The 25,309-nt window shown below is 37.8% G+C and overlaps 1 protein-coding gene across 5 annotated transcripts in view; it reads left to right on the top strand.

Annotated features, from left to right (window-relative positions):
* Positions 1 to 23,759, top strand: part of RPS6KA3 (ribosomal protein S6 kinase A3) — a 108,322-nt gene extending 84,563 nt beyond the window's left edge. For all 5 annotated transcript variants that reach the window (XM_059909861.1, XM_059909858.1, XM_059909857.1 and 2 more), the window contains 9 exons: positions 545 to 669; positions 2,283 to 2,408; positions 5,670 to 5,759; positions 7,698 to 7,856; positions 9,916 to 10,077; positions 14,076 to 14,152; positions 14,699 to 14,816; positions 17,528 to 17,668; positions 18,315 to 23,759. In XM_059909861.1, coding sequence (XP_059765844.1) covers positions 545 to 669; positions 2,283 to 2,408; positions 5,670 to 5,759; positions 7,698 to 7,856; positions 9,916 to 10,077; positions 14,076 to 14,152; positions 14,699 to 14,816; positions 17,528 to 17,668; positions 18,315 to 18,437 — 1,121 coding nt within the window. In that variant the 3' untranslated portion in view covers positions 18,438 to 23,759. The remainder of the gene's footprint in view (positions 1 to 544; positions 670 to 2,282; positions 2,409 to 5,669; positions 5,760 to 7,697; positions 7,857 to 9,915; positions 10,078 to 14,075; positions 14,153 to 14,698; positions 14,817 to 17,527; positions 17,669 to 18,314) is intronic.
* Positions 23,760 to 25,309: the final 1,550 nt, after the last annotated feature.

The following is a 25,309-nucleotide window of genomic DNA, read 5'->3' as shown; positions in this document are numbered from 1 at the left end:
TATCTGCAGATCAACCTTGTATCTCCCCCTAACCAGGAGCCATAGCATTGTTAGGTTATTATTTAGGGCTGCACTGTCCAATGTGGTAGGCAGTAGCCATATGTGGCTATTTAAATTTAAATTAATTAAAATTAAAAATTTTGTTTCTCAGTCACACTAACCACATCTCGAATTCTCAGTAGCTACATGTGGCTAGGGGCTACTGTATTGGGCAGCACAGATAAAGAAAATTTCCATCACTGCAGGAGATTCTTTGGGACAGTGCTAATTTAGAATAATATTAACCCAGTAATTCATTAATTTAGTATATTCTTCGAATGAATTAGCAATTTTCTGGGCTCTGAGGGACTAGGATGTTAGAGTTTTGATGGCAATAAGCCATCAGGACAGATCTGATACAGTGCCTTACTTAGTTATCCTGGAAACACTGGATACCTTAGAAGTAGAATTCCAGAATAAGTGAGAACGGTCATAATGTAGACAGTTCTTCCCTTAATTACCTTTCAAAGCAATTACTTTCTTAGTAATTTATTATTCTTTTCAGATTCACCTGGCATTCCACCTAGTGCTAATGCACATCAGCTTTTTCGGGGGTTTAGTTTTGTTGCTATTACCTCAGATGATGAAAGCCAAGCTATGCAGACAGTTGGTGTGCATTCAATTGTTCAGGTGAGTGAATGTCTAAGTAATCTTAAATTTGAAATGTTGTAAGGTACAGTTCATTGTGTGGATAATTATGTTAGATTTGATCTGCTGACCTTAAGTGAGCAGCTTAAAATACATTTTATATCATTGACATTACTCTTAGAAACTCCTTTCGTATACCTTTGAAAAGGTGCATGCGCCAGAATCCTGGATACCTATCTGACTTGAAAGTAGAATTCTAAGAGAGTTGAGATAAATATCACCATCTTGTTGTCTCTCTTGTCTCCTGTGCCTCAGAATGTTTATTGGGCCTAACTTGTTTCATCCTCTGTCTCTGTTAGATCAGCTATGGTGAGCTGAGGTCTCCTAGTTCACTGATACTTTAGAACAGGGGTCAGCAGACTTCTTCTATAAGGACCAGATAATAAGTATTTGAGGCTTCGTAGGCTATATGGATCTCTGTTGCGACTACTCAACTCTGCCGTTGTAGCACAAAAGCAGTCATAGATTGTATGTAAATGAATGAACATGGCTGTGTGCCAATAAAACTTTATTTAGAAAAAACTGGTAGTGAACCAGATTTGGCCCACAGGCCATAGTTTGCCAACCTCTGCCATAGAAATATATAAGAAATAAAAATAAACTTAAATTTTAAGTTTTCCAAGTTTTGTGTCCTTGTTCTTTTGGAGCCCCATTGTCATTAGGAAGAAATGGTTATGGGTACTGCCTTAGGGTACCTCCCTCCTTATCCCATCTGTTGATCAGAGTGGGAGAAAAAGGAGCTACAGAAGCAGGTTTCTGAGTGTGTGTGTTTGTAGCAGGCGACTGCACTGCTAAATTAAATGTTATTAGAGGAACACAAATAGTACAAACCATTAGATTTATGTCTTCCCATCGTAGTATCATGGAAAGATAAATTTAATTTATCTTCTTAATCATAGAGGGAACTAGATATATCTTTTGAAGCATTGAATTGTTTTTAGGGTATACTTAGTGCTTGAATTTGCTTGATGATTAAGTTGCTTTTGCGCTAAAGTTTTTTTCACAAGTCAGTTATCTTGCTTTCCACTTTCTAGAAAACCAATTTAAGCACTGCTTTTTGAACAAAGTTCATGTTGAAATAGTCTGTCCCTTTTACTATGACAAGCATGTGATGAATTCTATAGAATGTATGTTTATGATTTCTATGTGGTGCATCGGAGAGAAGAATCCAGATGTTCTAATTCTGAATCCTCCTAAATCTTTTCTTCTATACCAGAGGTTTCAAATGTCTCCCCGTTTGCAAAGGTATTTCAAAGACCTATAGCCATTTGGGGAGTAGAATGGGGCATAACCACTGGCAAGGCTGTCGGCCCCTTATCACGTAGCTCTGTGTTTCTTATTGTACATATTCAGTTTTTTCTTTTTAACATAAGCTTTTTAAAAAGGCATATTTCTTGCTGTGCATTGTATCATAGACACTTCAGAAATGCACAGTTGTAGAAGAATATATGTAGAAAGATTCATTTTTATTTTTACTAAATTCATTTATATTTATAGTTAAGGCCAACAGTGCATGCTGAGTAACATGTTTCCCTATTATGTAATGTACCAAAGTCATTACAGAGCTCTTCATCAATTTATAATTGTGTTTGTAGCAGTTACACAGGAACAGTATTCAATTTACTGATGGATATGAAGTAAAAGAAGATATTGGGGTTGGCTCCTACTCCGTTTGCAAGAGATGTATACATAAAGCCACAAACATGGAGTTTGCAGTGAAGGTAAGTGTTTTTAGATTTAAAATGCACCTCTAACAGTTCTTATTCATGCATGCTGGTACCAGTTAAAAATTACACTCTTCTTTGGTAAGTGTGCCTTTTGTTATAAAAAGGTAAGGTAATTTAAATGTCTGGCTAGTGATCTTCAGGGATCTTAATCTGGAACCATAGATCCTCCTATGAGCTCAAAAGGTAAGGCAGCATACATCCAGTTTGTGGAGGGCAATACCACTTTACACCTGACCTGGTTTTAATAGCACCCCATTTACTCTCAGAAGTCCCCCGTTTATGGTCAAGATGTCAGGGAGTTCCTTGGAATTGTATGCCAAATTTTGTATGTTTACATTTTTATGGCAAAAATGTTCATACCGTCCTTCACATTTAAAAGGATCTGTGAACCAATAAAAGAATAAGAACCACTGTCATAAAATATATTATCATTAGCTGTTTTAAGTTCGTCAAGCATCCTAAGACAGTAAGGATTTTCTAAGCCAAAAACCAAGGCACATACCTCTATGATAAAGTTCGAGTCCAAACCTTTAGTTATAAGTGAACAAATACTATATTCAAGTTTCTGCCTTTTCACTTCTTGAGATGGATGCCTCTGCTCTCCCATCACAAACAATTCAAGTCATGTCTAAAGCTTTCAACTTAACTTGAGCCTTAGAACTAGTCTATAACTATGGGTAGCTCGTGTTTAGTTAGTGGGGAGAGTGGCATTAATTATTATTACTTCTATTCTTCCACCGATCTGTCCATTTATCTAGATCTAGTATGATTTTACTGTGTAAAAATAAAAATAAATGTGCTTTATGCATAGCAAATATCTGGGAGGACACACACAAAAATTGTTGCTGCTATTTTAAACTTGGATGTAATTGTTTTAAAAAGTCGTCAGTGTCTGTAAGGCATTCTGTCAGTTATAAGGATGAACCATAGAAATACATTTTAATTTGCTCTTCTACTCAGTGAAATCTGGGGTACATAGAAATTTTCAACTTGCACACATGAAAGGAGAGAATGTGAATAATGTACTTGGTAGGCAATTTAAGAATGTATCTTGCCTCCATAAACACATCAGAAAAAAGCAGAAATGTCCTGAGGCCCCCTTCAAATTATAGAAACCAGGAGCAGTATACCACAACCTTGAGAACATCTTCCAGCTATATGTGGATTCTTGTGACTTAAATTAGATCCCTAAAACCAATCCCAGCACTTGATTCTACTGAAATTACTACATATCTAAGATTCACAAGCAGAGTTATGGATATAATGTAAGCTGGGCTCAAGATTAGCAGATCAGAGAGAATGTTGCCAAAAATAAAACCTCCCCAATTCCCTGGTGGTCCAGTGGTTAGGACTCTGCGCTTCCACTGCAGGGAGCACGGGTTCAATCCCTGGTCCAGGAACTAAGATCCCACAAGCCACGTGGTGCGGCCAAAAAATAAGTTAATAATAAATTTAAAAAATAAAATAAAACCTCCCAATGTGTTCTGGTTTTCAAAAGACTAGCCCCAAATCATCTCCCTTGAGTCAGCATGTCTATTCCATGTACCTTTCCTCTTAATCATCCATTTGCCTGATTCTACACTACCATTTGCAGTTGATCACAGTGGACGCCTGTATGTTTGACTTCCCTGTTCTCCAAATAAAGAACTGTTTTCACAACTAAATCCATTTCAGATAGCAGATTTGGCTCATATTGAGAGTTGCAAGCTCTTTCCTAGGATGCTAAAGCATTTGGGTATTTATTGCATACATATTTACTAAGCTGTTTTAAAACTGAAAGTATGAAGGTCACAAAATTTATTTCAGACTACCTTTTGGATGAAATGAAAGCAAAACTTGTTGCCTTTTCTTTCTTTTTTTTTTTTTTTTTTCCAGTTTTTTTTTTTGGCTGCATTGGGTCTTCATTGCTGCACAGGCTTTCTCTAGTTGCAGCGAGCGGGGGCTACTCTTCGTTGCAGTGTGTGGGCTTCTCAATGCGGTGGCCTCTCTTGTTGCGGAGCATGGGCTCTAGGCGTGCGGGCTTCAGCAGTTGCGGCACACTGGCCCTAGAGCATGCGGGCTTCAGTAGTTGTGGCGTGCAGTCTCAGTAGTTGTGGCTCACGGGCTTAGTTGCTCCGCAGCATGTGGGATCTTCCCGGACCAGGGATCGAACCCGTGTCCCCTGCACTGGCAGGCGGATTCTTAACCACTGTGCCACCAGGGAAGTCCTTGTTGCCTTTTTAAAAGTATAATGTTACTTTAACAGATTAAAACGTTAAGAGAAGTATTTTTAAGAAGCAGCTGACATAAAAGAGTTGGAAAGCTAAATTAGTATTTTAAAGGGCTTTATTGTAATAATTAAACTTCATTCTAGCCAAGTAGAATTCTAGGTATGGTATTCTGCTTAGCTTTCTGCCTAGCTTCAAAAATAAAATTTGTTCTACTTAACTATTAATTTTTATAAGTAGCTTACAACTGATGGGATATTCCATTGAAGCATTTTATTAAAGAAAGTAAATTCAATAAACAAATGCTAATGGTGGTATTATAAATACATCTTGCTCTTAATTATCTGTATTGATACGGGTTAGAAGTTAACTGAGGGGGCTTCCCTAGTGGCGCAGTGGTTGAGAATCTGCCTGCCAATGCAGGGGACACGGGTTCGAGCCCTGGTCTGGGAAGATCGCACATGCCGCGGAGCAACTAGGCCCGTGAGCCACAACTACTGAGCCTGCGCGTCTGGAGCCTGTGCTCCCAACAAGAGAGGCCGCGATAGTGAGAGGCCCGCGCACCGCGATGAAGAGTGGCCCCCGCTTGCCGCAGCTAGAGAAAGCCCTTGCACAAAAACGAAGACCCAACACAGCCAAAAATAAACAAATAAATAAATCTTTTTTTTTTTTTTTTAAGTTAACTGAGTTCCCAAAGGTGTAAGACATTGAAGGCTGGAAGAAAGATATGTTAACTGTGTTCTTGGTACCTTTTCTTGAGGCTTTTGAGTTTTTATTAAATCCTAAACTTGCTAAAAACTTAAACTAGACAGACCTGGTTTGAATGTGACTCATGGCATAGAGTTTACTTTACAGCCTTGCCATCTATATCAAGACTGGCTTTCAAATTTTGATTAGACAGTCTGGCCAGATACTTGAATAAAAATGGTTGATAAATGGCTTATAAATACAGTGTTTACACAAAATAACACCTAAGTCTGTAGCTGTAAATACTTAACGTTTATACTGTATAGTTCATGAGATTTTATGATAAATATTTGCCTTTTAGATTATTGATAAAAGCAAGAGAGACCCTACAGAAGAAATTGAAATTCTTCTTCGTTATGGACAACATCCAAACATTATTACTCTAAAGGATGTAAGTAGATTCTTTAACGTAGATCATTTGACTCAGTTGTCTAACTCATACTTGGAATGTTTTCAAATATCATGTGGTAGACAAAGAATTCGATATAGTGAGTAAAAAAATAAATTAGAGGCCAACATATATAGCATAATTCCAGTTATAGAGAAAAATGTTTATATAGTTAATTTTTCTGCCTTTAAGAAGAAAAGTATTACATTATTGCTTTTAATATCAGTATTTACTGGAACACTTGGGTATTAATTATGTTCAGGATTGACTAGCCTCAGGCTCCATAGGCTCCCCAAACTGTCTTCCACAGCGCTGCCAGAGAGAGCTGTCCCTTATGTCTAACCGCGTTACTTCCCTGCCTACAGTTCATCTTCCCCATCACCTCTGGTCCCTGCATTCCTCTGTCTGTAGTAGTTTTCACACTTCCTCACACACCCTATGCCCCAGCCATGCTCAAGTATGTACAAATTTTTTTAACATGCCTCGTTTTCTTCTGCTGCTCTGTCTTTGAATTTATGATTCACTCAGTTGAGAATGCCATTGCCCTTTCTTGCCTGGCTAACTACCACACATCTAAGACTTAGCTAAGGCATTACTTCCTTCCGGAATCCTGCCCTGCCCATCACCACCCCCCAGACAAGTGAGGTTTCCTTTCCCTGCTACTTACAGCTTTCATCGTAACAGAGGTGTTGGCAAAGGGTGCGAACTCCTCAGGCAGCATTAAGTCCTCTCTTGCTCGTGGTGCTCACATAGGCTCAAAGGCCGTGTCTGGGTATTGTAGACCAGAAGTGGCATGTGGCCAGCTAAGCCAGAGGCCTCCTAAGGTACCTTTCACCTCTGAGGTTCTGTGAATTCCAACGTTTATCCTCCCTTCTCCTTCCTAACCGAAACTCTAATTTCCTCAGAATAATTTATCACTGTTCATTGTTAGAGGAGAATGTTAACTTAGTCCCATTAAATGTTTCACTTAAGTGACTCTTTAATTAATATAACCTCCAAGAATCCAACCAAGTAAATTAAAAAGGGAATGTAGAAAACACTTTCTCTCAGCCTTGCCTAGGGAACTCCCTAAGCTGTTGCTATTTTTTACATCTTTGCTCCTTCCTTCATTTCAAATTCCAAAGTCTCTAAAATTATCCCCACTTTTGTTACAGCATCTCCAACATTTTTTTAAACTCGTATTTCTATGTCTGTTTCTCCCTACTAGAATAAAAACTTTGAGGGCAGATACCTTGTTTTCTCCATATTTGGGGCCCTAATACATGGTACCTCTTAGGGAGCTAAGCAAAGGTGTGCAGTAACTCTATGAGAAGAGGGGAATAAAAGGGCCTGAAGTTTAAGGAGAGGGTTATTTCAGTTCGGGATTGCCTAGAGTACAAATCCAAAATTACAGTGAGCTTTCTTTTTCTACATTAGGAGTAAATTGGTATGCTTCTGCGTGGTTGAATGGAATTTCTCTTTGCTACTTAATCTTCCTACTTAATTCTTGCCACAGCTTGTCTTTCGATTTAATCAAAACCAGAATAATTCTTTGTACTGTATGTATAAATACAGAAGTTCCAGGAAAATCACAGCAGCATGTCTTTCTACCAGTCCCTCTCATCATTAGTAGGTAGAAAGATCAAGAGGAACACACCCTAAGAGCAGAAGTTCAGTGCCCCTTCGGATACCATACCCATACTTATTTTGATTGCCATGAGTTAAGGTTCACGGAAGGAAATTAAAGGTTATTTTTCTGACATTCAGTCTCATCAATTCCTATTTTAATATCTTTATGTGTATAAAATTGTTTGCAAATTTTATATCCTTCATTGGTTGTGATAAGTAAAATTTTCCTTGAATATAAAGTGAATTTTAATTTCTCTTTACTATGCCAAACTGTGTGCTGAGCACATGTAAAGATTCACATAATTTTTTACATTTTGCTGTTAAATGTTACAGGTATATGATGATGGAAAATATGTGTATGTAGTGACAGAACTTATGAAAGGGGGTGAATTGCTGGATAAAATTCTTAGACAGAAATTTTTCTCTGAACGAGAGGCCAGTGCTGTCCTGTTTACTATAACCAAAACTGTTGAATATCTTCACGCACAAGGGGTAAGTCTTTTTAACGTTTTACATATATACACACACACACATATATATATAATATCTTATAAAATTTGGTATAAAATACCAAATACCCTTTTTCTTACCTTTTCTTTCTTAATGTTTGAGCTGAAATTACAAAGGTAGAAGCTAATTTATGCATGTAATGAAAAATATATTAGCTTAATTATCCTACTGTTCTTCCTCTATGTAGACTTCTCCCATTGAGCTCGAAATTCTTTTTTGTTTCTTTCTTTTTTTAATTTAATTTAATTTAATTTTTTAACTTTTTATTTTATATTGGAGTATAGTTGATTAACAATGTTGTGAGAGTTTCAGGTGTACAGCAAAGTGATTCAGTTATACATATAAATGTATCTGTTCTTTTTCAAATTTTTTTCCCATTTAGGTTGTTACATAATATTGAGCAGAGTTCCCTGTGTTATATAGTAGGTCCTTGTTGGTTATCCATTTTAAATATAGCAGTGTGTACATGTCATGAGCTTGAAGTTCTACTTTGAAATTTTAGCTTGTTTATAAACATTAAATTTTTATGCTTCCCAAGAAGTGAGTGAGATTTTGTGACCTGGAAGATGTAGCACCGTTTTTGCTAGGCCACTGTGTACTTTTGAGAACTGGGCCCATTTCGAGTTTAGAAGTGAACCAGAGAGTCATGGGTTGTATTCACTTATAAAAGGAAATCCTTCAAACAGATGAGGCCAAATAGCCACCTGGTTTCTGGATGGTGGATGCTCTCCTCCTTTCTTCCTGCATATAGATTTTTAGTAAATGGCAAAAAAAAAAAAAATCATATTTTTAAAAGAAGAGAAGCCTGGGAGAGAAGGGGAACAAAGGAGAGATGAGGGGAGGGAGGAAAGGAGAACAGCAGAGGAATGAAGAGGAATGGGAAGCAAGAAAAGAATAAGAGCTCTCTTCTTAAGGAGTTTATTTTCAATACGTTATTCTCGTTTTCTTTGCCCCTAGAAGCTAACAAATGAAATGTGTTAATTTAATTCTAGAGCTTCTTGACTTGTAGCTGCTCAAGATTTGCCTAGTACTGGGACTGGAAATTGGTAGAACTCAGTTTTCACTGAAGAATTTGTGAGTTTGCAGTCATCTAACTCTTCTATGTTCTTTTCTCAGTGCCTCAGCAGTAATTAGTTATTAAAATGGTCTGGAGAAGTAGTGTTCCGGATGTTAGGACCTAAAACTGAGGTTATTGATTAGAACATAGACTCAGAATTTGGTGATGGAGGAAACACATAAGTCTAATAAGGAGTGTCAGAGAGGCTTATGATAGAAGAAGTATTCAAGTAGGTGATTAAAGGGGGAAAGTAATACAAACTCTAAAGGAATGGTATCTTTTTGTGTTTGTGACATTGTTACTTGGATATCAAGTAGGCAGTACTTACGTAAATCTGGGAGTTTTTTTTCCTTTTTACTCCTAAAACCCATGCCTGTTTCATTGAGCCTGTCTGTACATGTTTGTTGTGTTCATCCATTGTACATGCCATTCCCTCTACTTAGAATGACTACCCCCACTCTTCTGGCTTGTTCATTCTGTTCTTCAGATCTTGGATCAGTTGTTACCTCCTCTAGAGACCCTTCCTGACCTGCCCGAGTTATGCCCCATCTCTCACCTATTTATTCTCTGCCTCCCTTACTACTAAGTTCCTAGCATATAAAGGCAAGGATCTTACAGGTCTTGTTCACCAAAGTATCTGCAGCTCCTTGTATAATACCCTGGTACATGATACACATTCCATAAATATTTGTTGAACGATGAATAACCTGGAGACAGATATTACTGCTATTTGCATTTTTCCTTAATCCGCTTACTTAATTGGACAAAGAGGGGGAAGGTAAGTACTGTTCTTTCTTCCTCCTCTCCTTGCCCCAGTTCTGTGTTGCAGTTATATTACACTGTCAGCATTTTATAACGTTGGGATAGTGTAAAGGTTGGTACCCATCATCTTGTTAAGTGCATTGCTTGACAGTTTGTGAATAAATAATTTTCCATAATGGAAATGTATTGTTAATGCACCTCTTTAATTTGTATTTCAATTAGGTGGTTCACAGAGACTTGAAACCTAGCAACATTCTTTATGTGGATGAATCTGGCAATCCAGAATCTATTCGAATTTGTGATTTTGGCTTTGCCAAACAGCTAAGAGCAGAAAATGGTCTTCTCATGACTCCTTGTTATACTGCAAATTTTGTTGCACCAGAGGTAATTGTGAAAGAGTTTGCTTGCAATATTTCAGTATATTTAAAAACTCATTTACTGTGTTTAATATAGAATAGTTAATAGTTGTTTAATTGAAGAGTTACTGAGCAAATAATTAGAATAAAATGTCAGCCCTTTTTCTTCTGTTGGTAGTTCACCCTGTCATCAATCCAGTACTACCTATAATGCTTTTCCTGCTCTGACTTCTGTCTTTCTGCATAATCACACATCTGTAGCTAACTACTATCGCTGACACTTTCATGCTTGTCAGTGCATGGAGTTAAATGGAAACTAGCTTATTCTTCCCCTTTCCTGACACCCTTCGAATTTCCTGGTTTGGTCACCATCTTCCTTGTATTTCTAAGGCTAAAACATCATGGGCTCTTCTTGTCTTTAGCTGTATAACCAGTTACCATCTCTGTTATCCCCTGCAACCGGTTCGGGGCTCTTCTGTTCACAGAACTGCCATCCTAGCCCCTGCTTCCCTCACCACACCCCCAGATGACTGCCACAGCCTAGGTGCACGTTGCTTCCTTTTGTCATTCTGTGATCAGTCCACAAAGAAGCTACAAAGCTGCTGAAGTCTTCTTCAAGCACTGCTTTGATCAGGTTGCTTCTTTTCCTAAGAAATTGCAGTTCCCCACTGTAGCAACTGTAAAATCCACTGCTTTGCCCTCAGAATTTCTTGCCTTTTGATTATCACTGTGTAAAAAATTGTAACTACAATAGTTAATCCTAATATAGGGCTTATGTGCCAGGCACATATATTAATGGATTTCATCCTCAGAGATATGATTTATATATAATAATTCATTCTCATTATAACTTATGTGAGGTGAGTACTTTTATTTGCATTTTATAGGAAACCAGGTGCACAGTGAGGGGGTGATGTCATTTGCCTGCGGTCAGATCTAGATCTGAGCCCAAGCAACCTGGCTGCAAAGTCTGTGCTTTTACTATGTGCTAGATATTTCACAAAAATTGTAATAGTTGATAATGTTAAGATAGTTGGATTCCCCCCTCTGTTTTCCAAACTTTTTGTAATTTTGTTACTTTTTAGATAGAAAAATATTTTTTAAAGATTATTTGAGTCTGTTCTCCCAGAGATACTAGAACTGATGAGGGACAGATTTTTTTCTTCTTTGTCCACATATCCACAGCCTCTGACACACATTGGTGTCCAAGCGTGGCCCCCTAATCCAGCCATCTAATTTTTCCTCATGATTGTTTCCTGCTTCATATAAGCAGTCTGCTTCTTGAAATCACCATGTAGCTTTTATGCCTTGGCACATTGGAATGTTTTTTTTTTTGGAATGTTTTTTGCTTTAGACCCTGCCTCTAAATTCTCCTTCAGGAAATCTTCAGTGATCAAACTGTCCTTAGACTGACCTCTTAACTCTTTGTCTCCTCTTTACCGTTTAGTCATCTGGGTTAAAACTTTAAAGTCCTCCTGAAATCTTCCTTCTCTGTTATTTCTCCACATTCAGTCTGTTGCCAAATCCTTTCCACTCTGATTCCTAAATATTTTAGACCCCTTTTCCCTTACCCCATACATCCAATCTTTTTTTTAATTTTATTTTGCCATATAACATACAGTAAGATATATTTTTTTAATGCTTTTCTTTTTTAAAAAATTTATTTTATTTACTTATTTTTGGCTGCATTGGGCCTTTGTTGCTGTGCGTGGGCTTTCTCTAGTTGCGGAGAGCGGGGGCTATGCTTCGTTGCGGTGCGCGAGCTTCTCATTTCGGTGGCTCTTCTTGTTGCGGAGCATGGGCTCTAGAGCGCAGGCTTAGTAGTTGTGGCACACGGGCTCAGTAGTTGTGGCTCGCGGGCTCTAGAGCGCAGGCTCAGTAGTTGTGGCACATGGGCTTAGTTGCTCTGCGGCATGTGGGATCTTCCCGGACCAGGGCTCGAACCTGTGTCCCCTGCGTTGGCAGGCGGATTCTTAACCACTGCGCCACCAGGGAAGCCCTATACATCCAATCTTTACTAAGTCCTTCCCATTTTATCTTTATGTCTTTTCCCCTTTATGTCCTGCCTTAGTACAGATCCTCACAGCCTTTCACTTAGTTTGCTACAAATTGCCTCCTATGAGGTGGCCTGTCTCCATTCTCTCTTCTTGCCAGCATTTCCTCTATGCCTTGAGTTATCTTTCTGGTATACACATCCACTTATTTTATTTTCCTCTTTAATGCTTCAATAACATCTGATTGCCCGCAGGGGAAAAAATCTAGATTACTTAACAAGTTTTTTGTAAAAAGCTCTTCAGGGAATTCCCTAGCGGTCCAGTGGTTAGGACTCAGCGCTTTCACTGCTGGGGCCCAGGTTCGATCCCTAGTCAGGGAACTAAGATCCCGCAAGCCGTGTGGCGCGGCCAAATAAATAAATAATTTTAAAAGCCTTTAAAAAAGCCCCTCAGGGACTTCCCTGGCGGTCCAGTGGTTAGCAGTCCGCGCTTCCAATGCAGGGGGCGTGGGTTCGATCCCTGGTCGGGGAACTAGGATCCCACATGCTGCACGGGGCAGCAAAAAAAAAAAAAAAAGCCCTTCAGTCTCTCTAGTATCCCCTGTCTGGAAATCTGGCCACACTGAACTTGCCTGGCGCTAAGCAGGCTCTGCTCTCTTGCCTCTGCCCTTTGAGTGTCCTCTGCCCTCCTCCACCTCTTCACTTTGCCTCCTGAATTCTTACTTATAGGCCCAATACAAGCAGGCTGCCTCCTAGCTTTCCCTCTCTCCCCATATCAAGAATGAATTGCTTCCTCATCTTTGTATCCTTTAGACATATAGTTTTGTTAGAATACTTATCATGTTGAATTGTTAACTACGTATATGTTTATTTCCTTTGCCAGATTCTGATTTTCTTAAGGAAAACAGTTGTTTTGTATTTGTCACAGTTTTTTTTTTCTTTATTGGAGTATAATTGCTTTACAATGGTGTGTTAGTTTCTGCTGTATAACAAAGTGAATCAGCTATACATATACATATATCCCCATATCTCCTCCCTCTTGCGTCTCCCTCCCACCCTCCCTGTCCCACCCCTCTAGGTGGTCACAATGTATTTGTCACAGTTTATGCCTGATAATAGTCGGTGATTATTAAATGCTTGAGTAAATCAAATTATATATATATAAAAGAACAGTTTTGCACTATACCATTTATACTTAGTTATATGTTTTCTTAATTGTTTTATGTTAATCGTTTCTGCAGCCCCATACAAAATATAAATACATTTAAATAAGAAATTTACCTTCAATTTATTTTTATGGTCCACTGTGTGCCACAGCAGCATTCAGTAAATTAATTTGAATATCAAAATTTAAATTTATACAATTCTCATCTATGAACGTGTCTGACATAGGTCCATGGCCAGAGTCCCAAGCAGTTGTTAGTTCACCAAGAAAGAAATAAAGTTATAAGCTTTAAAATGCCGGGGGCTTCCCTGGTGGCACAGTGGCTAGGAATTCGCCTGCCAATGCAGGGGACACGGGTTCGAGCCCTGGTCCGGGAAGATCCCGCATGCCGCGGAGCAACTAAGCCTGTGCGCCACAACTACTGAGCCTGAGCTCTAGAGCCCACGAGCCACAACTACTGAGCCCGTGTGCCACAGCTACTGAAGCCCGTGCGCCTAGAGCCCGTGCTCCCAACAAGAGAAACCACCACAATGAGAAGTCTGCACACCTCAACAAAGAGTAGCCCCCACTAGCTGCAACCAGAGAAAAGCCTGCTTGCAGCAACGAAGACCCAATGCAGCCAAAAATAAAATAAATAAAATAAATTAATTTTAAAAAAAGATTTAAAATGCCAAAAAAAATTTAAATTTATATATATGAATTATTAGTAGTAGAAGGTTCTAGAATAGGATTACTGTATTGCCTTGTTTGTTAATCATGTTCTGTTTTTCTTGTATGCATTGATTTAGGAGATATAATTCAGTTCACAGCCTATCCAAATCTATATAATAAACAGCAATGTGTTAATACTAATTTTTACTTTTTCTAGGTTTTAAAACGACAAGGCTATGATGCTGCTTGTGATATATGGAGTCTTGGTGTCCTCCTCTATACAATGCTCACTGGGTGAGTATGTACCATATGTTGTAAGCATTTATTTATCAATATTTTGTTTAAATTATCTAGGTTTATTTTTCTAATCTCTGTGTTGTAATATCTTTCCATATTTTCTCATCTTGTTTAATAATACAATCCTATCCCTCTCTCTCTCTCTCTCTCTCTCTCTCTCACATTTATAGCTGTATCATTACTGTTTTCTATAGTGTACTATTATTAATGTCTTGAGGTCATAAGTTGATTTTTTTCCATATCTTTTTTGTGGTCTAGTTATGTCATAAACATATACTGTTTTAAATATTTTATTCTATAATGTGTCATATCTCATTTATATTATTGTATCTTAAATCTAAATTAATATTTCATAACTTATATCTTGACCTGGTGCTTTATGAAGCTTCATGTTGTTGATATTTTTTTACTTTAGTAGGTTTTAATAAAGTATTACATTAAATGAACTACTTAGAGTACTTTTGGATACTGCAAATAAATATAAAAATTACCAACCAAAAAAGAAGTTTTATTCATTAGCATTTTAATTCTATTATAAATTAGTTACACTCCATTTGCAAATGGCCCTGATGATACACCAGAGGAAATACTGGCACGGATAGGAAGTGGAAAATTCTCACTCAGTGGTGGCTACTGGAATTCTGTTTCAGACACAGCAAAGGTAAGTATGGCTTCCTATTAAAAGCTTTTGAGAAAATAATTTTTCATAATCTCTAGTGAGAAAAAATAATATCAGTTAGAAACCTGTTTATAAAGTTGTATTGAAATGATGTTACCAAATAACTCGAACTCAAAAATTGACCACTAATTTTGTTTCTTTCCCAGAATATATTGGTTTGGCTTTATTATCTATATATCTCAAGCTACTTTTTACTGATGAACATGATGAATAATAATGGTGGTGGTCTTCATGATTTGTGTGTCTCCTCTGTGCCTCACACTGCACTTTACCTAAATTATCCCATTTAGTCCTGTTAACAACCCTGTAACATAGGTGGTAGTATCACCATTTCACAGTAGGAAACCAAGGCCCAGAATTTTAGTGTGAACTTATCCTCAGTTATACACCAGGCACATGTGGATGCTCCAAAATAAATAGCTGATTCCAAAGCCCTTGTTCCCTAGAATAACTACACCATGTTCTATTTTTGGTCCATATTATGAAGAAAGGGGTCAATCTTTCTCACAGTAGACAGTAATTTAGTTTTATATGTCTGCTTGAAATCTATTTGGAAAGCCTTTCTCGCTGGAAGACCTGCCATCCCCTGAATAACGCTGATTTGCTTTCTAACTCTGCTCTAGTTTCACTTTATTTAGAGAAAATTTTTTAAAAAGAAGAGCATAGTTTTTCATTTCAAAATAAGTAAAACATAGAGGAGATGAGGAAGATACATATTGGTAAAAAGTGCTTGCTCATTTTTCTTAGAGGTGGATGCTTGAGTTGAGGTGATTGCATTAGTAAATAGGGTATGTCAGAAATTTTTATAGATACTTTTGGCATAGAGATGAAGCCTCAGTTGACCAGCTTAATGTCTGTGTAGATAATATTTAGTTTTGTAACTGTATTTAAAATGATATGTTAGCCTTTCCCCTTGTTTAACAATAAAATTTTTTAAACCAGATAATTCATTTTTCTGGGTACTTGTTTACTTTTTAATTCATGTATTGAGCACCTACAATGCGCTTAGTAAGTGAAGGCTCCAGGGATAAAAATGTGACTCAGATGGAATTCCTGATCTCAGAGAGCTCACAGTCTAGTTGGGAGATAGCCAAAAATATACAGTACAGTGTCACATGTGCTGTTACAAGGCTCTGTTTTCTGTGCTAAAGAAGTTCACAGATGATGCTTGATCAGAAAGATTTCAGGGAAAGCTTTCCAAAAGCAATGAAGGGATTCGCCAGGCAGCTTTGGGAAGCAGAAGGATGTAGTCCATCCCAGGCTGAGGGATCAGCCCATGCGTGGTCCTGATGGCATGGGAATGGCAGAATGCCTCCAGGGCAGTTCAAGGAGTTTGGTATGACTAGTACAGGGTACACGTGAGAGGGTAGCCGATGAACCCCAATTATGGAAGGCTTTGTCGATCATGCTCAAGATTTGGGGTTTACTCTAAGTATTGGGGAACTGTTGAAAAATACTAAGCATTGTAGTGATCAGATTTTCCTTTTTCAAGGTCACTCTGTGAAGTAGTAGTTCTTATCCATTGGAGTCCACCACAAACTTTGTCACGATCGGTTGTCAGGCATATCAAGTAATGTTACCGTAGAAAGTATCAGAGTTTACACACTGCCTGCTTTTTTTAGTAAGTTAAAGCAAGTCGAGGTTATCTCTATAATTTTTGTAATTTGGTTCTCATTCACTTGCATTTTATTATGCTTTTTTGAGTGCAAGGCAGGTGAGGATGAGATACAAATAGAGCACAAAAAATTGCATCCAACTCGTAGCCTATCTTATGAATGCCATGTGATTACTAATAACTTTTGCTAATTTGTCCAGTTAAGACCTGTGATTACAAGTATAATGTAATACGGTGAATACCCACAAAATTGGGAAGTAGAAAAAAAATAAAAATAACTCTGTAATCTTTGAGGGGAGCATTTAGAGCCCTCCAGTTAATTCCTGTTATTGGACAGTTATGTACTGCTTTTCAGCATTACCAATAGCACAAAAAAGTCTTAAGTAGCTGCAAATTACTTAGAAATAAACCCACAAAAATGTAGAAAACTCAGAATATCTGAGGGAAAAAAGAGCCAAAGTCCTTAAAGATACATAAAATGTGATAAATTTACCCTTTGTAATACACCAAAATTACTGTTACTCAGGGAGGAGAAAACAAAGACCTAAGTTTTCGCTTTTTTTTTTTTTTTTTTTTTTAAGAAATTCACGTTCTTTTATTTATTTATTTATTTATTTATTTATTTATTTATTTATTTATTTTTGGCTGTGTTGGGTCTTCATTTCTGTGCGAGGGCTTTCTCTAGTTGCGGCAAGTGGGGACCACTCTTCATCGCAGTGCGCGGGCCTCTCACCATCGCGGCCTCTCTTGTTGCGGAGCACAGGCTCCAGACGCGCAGGCTCAGTAATTGTGGCTCACGGGCCCAGTTGCTCCGTGGCATGTGGGATCTTCCCAGACCAGGGCTCGAACCCGTGTCCCCTGCATTGGCAGGCAGATTCTCAACCACTGCGCCACCAGGGAAGCCCCTGCTTTTTTTTTTTTAAACAAATTGTCATATTGACCAAATTGCTTTGCACCCAAAGGTCTGCTAGTGGGAAAAAATAGTGTCATAGAAGCCAAGGCAGAATACTCAACAGTATCAGGTGCTATAGAAAAACAAAGGTTTAAGTTTATTTTATTATTCTTTTTCCCATTATAGGACCTGGTGTCAAAGATGCTTCATGTGGACCCTCATCAGAGACTGACTGCTGCCCTTGTGCTCAGACATCCTTGGATCGTCCACTGGGACCAACTGCCGCAATACCAACTAAACAGACAGGACGCACCGCATCTAGTCAAGGTGAGCGGACCATTTGGGCACTGTGTGCCACGTGTCCTCCAGGAGAGACTATGAGACGCCCTTTCCGTACCACAGCACCTTGCCCTTTCACTTTGCCTCTCAACCTGCATCCAGTTCTTGCGTGGGATTCTTTTATAGTGGGTGATTTAGAAAAGAAAAGGTCAAGGCATGCCAAAATAGCATAATAAAACCAGTTCAGGAACGACTTCTGAATTTATCAATCAGATAAACTTTATGGATTTCCTAACTTTTCTTTGTACTTGTCTTTCTTACGCACAACCCAAAGCAGACTCCTTGAGGTTGTCAGCAGTGGCAAAATACAAATTCTAAAACAGCATGCCTTGCTGACTCTCATGGTAAAGGATTGCAAAGGAAAAACAAATTTAATAGTCCTGAGAAAAGTAAGGACTGCTTGTTATGAGCCCACCCCTGTCCTCTCTCATCGATAATTTCAACCTCCCACATTGGCCTCTTCAGTTTTAGTTAAAGCAGAGGATTTGACCTGTGTGGTTATTTTCATTATGAGCCTAACAAAATCTATATAAATTTGCATATGAAGAAAATATCTGGGAAAAAATCATTTCATATTCTGTGTACAGGTGACTACCCATTGTCATTATTTGTGACCTTTCTTTCCTGTTTTCAGGGTGCCATGGCAGCTACATACTCTGCTTTAAACCGTAATCAGTCACCAGTTTTGGAACCAGTAGGCCGCTCTACTCTTGCTCAGCGGAGAGGTATTAAAAAAATCACCTCTACAGCCCTGTGAAGTGACCTCAGTGAGATATTTGGTACCATGGTGTAAGCTGATAGCACAAGTTCTGGCGACAGGTAGCACACACCTGAGAGACACCTGCAAGCACACACTGTCCCAGCTGGTACCCACAATGCTGCTGCTCCTGCTGCTGCTCCCGCTTCCGTCTCTTCTCGCTTTAGATGATTGTTAGCAAGTTAGATTTTCCTGGAGCTTCGGATGAATTGCAAATGGAAACATGATGAGGATATATTCACTGAATCAACAAGAAGAATAATGAACATATGAATACCACCTAAAAATACACTGAATAAAGTACTCTACACCACATAGCATTATTTTTATAGAAAATATTTCATGTCCCTTAAATATTCTTTGTTAGTTATAGGGATGGACAGTTTATGTTAAGCACTTAGCTTAAACAATCCGTTTATATTAGCACTGTATCCCTTGTGCCATCCAACATTTTGTATGTTTTTGTAAACAGTTCATATACAGTACATTTCTGTACTGCTTTCTTTAATGTATACATGCCTTGTTTAACTTGGAATCTATTATTAATCAATTGACTATTAAATCTGGTTAAATAGTTCACCTGGATTAACAGTATTGTTGGACAGCCCTAAAAATGGCCAGATTGTAGAACAGCCGTTGAATGTAATACTTCCAAAATGTACATATCTCTCCCCATGTCTGTTTCACTGGTTCGTTCGTTTGTTTCTTAAAGTCAGGTGCTCTGTCAGGCTAACCTAGAGAGCTGTTATGGTAAAGAAAGTTATCATATGTGTGTGGTATGACATCAAGAGTACACCTGTGAAGTTAGTCCATATACTTTGCAACTCCTTAGGGTCTTTTTTCCTTAATTAAGGAAGTAGTCCTTGCACTTTTAATCTTAAATAGTATCCATTCTTAGTAGTTGACATAAATTTGGGATTTTTCCCAATATACATCAAAGGCCTTTAAGAGGCATGGTGAAGAGATTGGCGAAGGAAAATTTAGCAACAGGTCATTGAAGTCCCATTGAATATTTCATGTTTAAATAGATCAAATTGCAGAATTTAGCATATGAATAACAGGATACCTGTTCTTGTATACCTGCAGGAAAAGTATGCTTTTTGGGGGAAAATAAATCATAATGAATTCTATCCCATTAAGATGCTCTATATTAAACACTAATTTGAATGTAATAAAGGCCACAGGCCTCTCTATGAAATTGGATTTAAACTTTCTTATTCTAGGGAATAAAACATTCTTGATCAAACAATCATAGCTGAGGTAGGCTAAGTGAATGTTCGGCATTGAGTGTTTTCTGAATTCCTCCTGATGATTTATAGCCATATAATGCTTTCTTTTCTTTTTTTTTAAATTTTTATTGGAGTATAGTTGATTTACAGTGTTGTCTTAGTTTCATATAATGCTTTCTTTAACTTCAGAAATGATCAGTTTTCATAATGGTCACTGGATCTGCTTAGATTAGAGTATTCATTATCTACATCTAATTTGTTAGTTTCCACAATATCATTAAAGAAACTTCTGTATCCATTACTACCTGTATCTTTGCCAAGCTACCTAGCATACATCAGTATGTAATATGAAAAACATATGAGCAAGGAAAAGGTGATTTAACTTATCTCATCAAGATTGTGCCTGAACAGATCTTTCCTAGTCATGTACTAAGCCATTTACATCAGAAATCTTTTTTCCTGCCAGAAGCTTTAAATCTTCCCCTGAGAGTACAAAGCCAAGAAAGCATGGTTTATCTAAATATCTTGGAAGCCACTTGTTATTCCTTAATTTCTCCTCTGTGCAATTAAAGGAAAAGAGAAAATCTATCATGCCTTTTGCCCAAGTGACACAAAATGATTATTGCATAGAAAGCAAATATAAGTTTATCTTCTGAATAAAAAATGTATAGGAGGAGGGATTTCAGAAGATCTAGATGGAGAAAGTTTTTAAATATTCTTGAGTATATGGATGCTAGTTATTAACAGCTGCTTCCAGTGCCTGGAAAGAAAGCTTTGTTTTTCTTTCTCCTCTATTAAGTGTTCCCAACCATCCATGGTCATCCCAAATTCTTGTCACTTTTAAAATGTTAATGTAACTCTAGGCAGAAAAAAGATAACATTTTTCAGATTTTTGACACTAACACTATTCCATAAGTGCTTAGGTGTATTGCCCATCATCGTCCTTTAGAACCAGAAGTAAATGTGTAAATGCTTTTAAATTATCTAGTCCAACTTTCTCATATTGCAGGTAAAGAACCTGAGACCCAAAGCAAAGACTAGAATCCTTAACTTCCCTTTCAGTTTTTTTCCCTCATAACACCGTGCTGCCTTCCCCTCGTATTATCACTCGGCCACAAACTGAGCTGTTCAAAAACTATATATTTCTTGGGGCAGTCCTCTACTGGTATATGAATGCCTTCTTTGCCTAGTACAGCTGCCAGTTTTATTGGAGAAAAGCAAGTTATATGTTCACAAAACTGAAGGCTTTCTGCCTAAAAAGCAGTTCATGAGTATAATTTATTTCATCTGTGATTCTGGTGTTCCTATTGCCTTTGACAGAGCAGACAAACTGGGCCAACAATGTGCTCTAAATGTAACGCTTGTGCTGGGATAACCTTTTCATTAATTTCTCCAAGTCCAGTTCCTCCTGGCCCCTATAGTTGTGGTAGTGAGGCGATTTCCCAGTTAGTGCTGCTGGTTACCAGGGCTTCTCCCAGGAGGTTTTATTTCAATCTGAAAGATATTTCAATATGAAAGAAGGAACTAAACTATCAGGCCACTTTTACAAACCTCCTCTTAGCTTATAATCCAAAATAATATCCAGAATGGTAGACTTAACATTACCAAGCATATACTGGAAAATATGGATTACACTACCATGTGTTTTCTATCTTCCCTTTCAAGTGATGATGCTAAATTAAGGTAAGTTTTTTGTCCTTTTAACCTGTCGTAATAAGTAAGTCATTTCAGCTCCTAATTTACAGATATGTCTTCTTTCTAAGTACAATAGACCCTTCACTTTAACAGATTTGATATGGATTCATTTATTCACAAGCAACCCCAAAAGTCCAAAAATATAATAATTTTGACAGGGCACAGAATCAAGATGCTGTGAGGCTGGAGACTGACGTGTGGGAAAAGTCACTTAGTGAGTATCTGGAGAGGGTGTGGTGTGTATGCAGTAGAGATTCTACATTTCACACACACTGGGCTGCAAAGAGCAGGTTCAGGCCAACCATTTCCCATCTATTTTTAAGAAGTGGTTGCTGTTGGGACCAGGGGACATCATGGGAGGTGGGGCTAGCCTGTTAGCTGTGCCCTGTACCCTCAGCCCAGGAAAGGTTTCATGAATGGGCAGCATGGGTTGGGTAAGAAAGAGGCTGGGGTACGTCCAGCCTCAGGTGAGAGCAGAAAAGCGTTCAAGATTTGGGGGCTTGGTATAGATGTGCATCACCATGAAAGTCAGCAATACACATTTCAACATGGCTTTGATTTTCTCTACTTCCTGGCCTTTACAAATGAGCTAAAATTTTTCAGGCTGCTTTACTATTGAGAGAATTCTCTCTTATGGTGGTATCCAGCATTTGAGATTTATGAAGGCATTAGGACAGATATCTCAGGAATGTAAATGGTCAGAAAAGGTCTGCTTTCTGTGACTAACAAATATGATGGGTTCCATGGCTGACCTTGGTGCTTAAACCAGGAGGTTTCAATCCAGTCCTAGAGTTCTGTCCCTCCGAAAGATCCAACTCCACATGACTAACAAACTGGATGTATACTTTGAGCCTTATTTAATTCACAGATAAGTTGACTTAACTCAGCATTTTTATTTCAATTAATGAAAACAGTCCTCTTTTCACCTCCAGATTGCTTACATTTTGCTGGTCTCCCCAAGTGACCATTGGTGGAGACCAGTTAATGAAGGAATGAAACTCGCTTTCTTGGGAGTGTGGTATTCTGCAGAGCCACGCTTAACCACTTTTTCTAGTGAAGAATCTACAGAATGATAATAACTAAATATGGATGGCCAAGAAGAATTTGTATCTACAGTGCGCTTTATGTATTTTTGACACTGCTGTATTCTGTGTGATCGAGTGACTTGTAACTGGTTCCAATGTGACTGAATGTTTTCAAAGAATTCTAGTAACTAAGTCGACTTAATTTTCTTAAGCCTTGTATTACTATCAGTCTCACATTTACCACTTTGATTCCAGTCTTTTAACTGTTCATACCAGGGCATACCAAGGGTTGGGATGAGAGCCTACTTCCTACCTCTTAAGGCACTTTCCTCATTATTTTGCCATATAACCTTGAAGTGCATGATAAGCTGTTTAAATGTCCATGACTTCTCCCAGAGCAACTAGCAAAGTATATGACATTGAATAGAGATTAGTGGAAAGGAAAATTTAGAGACTAAGTTCAGAGGTGCAAACCTCAAGAAAACCTCTTTAGAGCACATACCATTTGAGTACAATGTATGTAAACGTATGTGAGAAGAGAGTCGCTATAATAGTCCTCTCTAAGTAGATTAGTTCAATATCTAATGGAAGTGAAAATCTTTACTCCTATTATCACTATAGTACTGAGTGAACTGTATACTGAGTTTTTCAAACAAGTACTTAAAATAGAACTTTTAAATACAAAGCAAGGGCATAAGGATAAAGGTTTTGGTTTGCGTTTCTCTAAGTGTAGTTTACCATCTAAGGCTTTGTTTTTTAATTTTTAAAGAAAGCTTCAAGGTATTGCCATTCCTTAGCATCCTTAATGATTATGGGTGATGAGTTTTTAACTCTTAAAATTATATACCTGTATTATGTTTATCTTAACTCTTACCCTAAGCAAAAGGGAAGGTATACACCTAAGGGATGTAATTATTTTGCATTTTTGGCCATGGGTGGGAAAGGGATGGGTATCTACTTAAACAGTTTTTAAAAAAGAAAAAAATCACAAATATTTTTCTACTATTATATATGATTTTACTTTATACTAGTTTCTCTCTAGTAAGGCATGCCAGAAGCCCAAGGCACCATACCATGAGTTCATATGTATTGTACCTTTTATTGGTGGTTAAATCGCATCAGATGCTTGGCCCTGCTGCCATAATTATGAAATGCTTGTAAAGGATTAAATATCACTGAATACTTTAAATTGTTTTACTTAAGAGTCTAATCTGGGAAGTTTTCAAATCATACTATTAATGTATAATCAAAGCTCTTTCAGATGTATCCATGAATAATCCTGGAACAATATTGCTTGTATTCCTGTCACAGAACAGGTTTTGTAATCTTTAAAAGAAATGAAAATTTATATAATAAAGTTTCAAATAAATTCATGTATGTCCCTTTATGAGATTATTTCAATTATATGACTGTTAATCCTTCATATTATCAAATTATTCTATCTAAAGTATACATTTATCAAATTGGATTGATAGAACTTAAAACAGGAATGTTTCTGAGTTAATAAGAAGTGTAAAATAATTTTTCTATTGCAAAGTCTTGCTTAACCTAAAGAGTTTGTCAAATCAGACTCATATCAGTCATAGATCTTAGCCAATACCAAATTTGATTAATGATTTAAAGGATACAGGGTGATCACTAGGCACAGGTGAAACAGTCTTTTCTTGGAGAAGTCCAACATTACCAGACTTAGCTCCACAATGCCCTTTTTCTCCCTCATTACGGTGCATTTTGAATTCAAAATTAAAGGACAGTTTCCTTCTGGGCAGTGTTTTCGGAGACATTGTATAAACAAAGGGAGTCATTTGGTTTTGCAACGTCCTCTTTTTATACCTCATTAATTACACAGTTTAAATGATGAGCCCCATTCTCCAGCCAACCATGCCTCATAAATCCATAAATTCCAGGCTTTACAATAAGCCATCTCTATAGACCAAGTGCGTCTTGCTACAAGCTTTTGAGAGAGAAGAATTTTTCGTTTTCTTTCCGCTAGTAAATATTATTAGCACTTTTAAAATGGAAATTAGGGGGCTTCCCTGGCGGTCCAGTGGTTAGGACTCCAAGCTTCCACTGCAGGGGGCCCGTTTTTGATCCCTGGTCAGGGAACTAAGATCCCCGCAAGCTGCGTGGCACAGCCAAAATAAATAAAATGAAATAAAATGAAAATTTGATTGAGGTCTTGATTCCTGGTAGAGAGGGAATGGGTTGTAGGCCTGCGGTTAGCCCTTTTCTTCACAGTTGACATTTTTAGTAGTTTTATATTAAGATGGTGCATTAGTCTGTTAGGACCGCCACAGCAAAATACCACAGCCTGGGTGGCTTAAAAAACAGAAACTTATTTTCTCACTGTTCTGGAGTCTGAAAGTCCAAGATCAAGGTGCTGGCCGGCTTGTGTTCTTCTGAGGCCTCTCTTCTTGGTTGATCACCTGAACTTCTATCTCAGAAACACCCTGAATTCCCTTACATCCTTGCCTTTATACTGCATCCACTGAGCAGTAACTATTTTGGAAGAAACCATACAATTATGCAAAAGGATACCACTGCAGATTTATGTTATCCAATCTCAGCTAAGCTCTCAGTATTGTTTGTCAATTACTTTGTTTTTTCCTTGGACAGACCCATTTTCCCATTTCTTTTTTTTAAACAGCTTTATTGAGATATAATTTACATACCATAAAGTTTCCCCATTTAAAGTTTTTTAGTATATTTACAGAGTTGTGTGACTATTATCATGATCTAATTTTAGAACATTCTCATCATCCCATAAAGAAACTTTGTACCCTAGTCGGAGCCACCACTGTCTTTTGCTTGGACTATTTCGGGTAGCCTCCTGCATGGTGTCTGTTTCCCCCCTTGCCCCTCTACAGTCTCTTGTTAACACAGAAGCAAAAATGATCGGTTCAAAACCTACTAAGGATTATAA

The sequence above is a fragment of the Balaenoptera ricei genome, chromosome X, assembly GCF_028023285.1.
Source record: "Balaenoptera ricei isolate mBalRic1 chromosome X, mBalRic1.hap2, whole genome shotgun sequence".
NCBI classification, from domain to species: Eukaryota; Metazoa; Chordata; class Mammalia; order Artiodactyla; family Balaenopteridae; genus Balaenoptera; species Balaenoptera ricei.
Note: the sequence above shows the minus strand (reverse complement) of the source record. Positions and strands in the feature narration are given on the sequence as shown.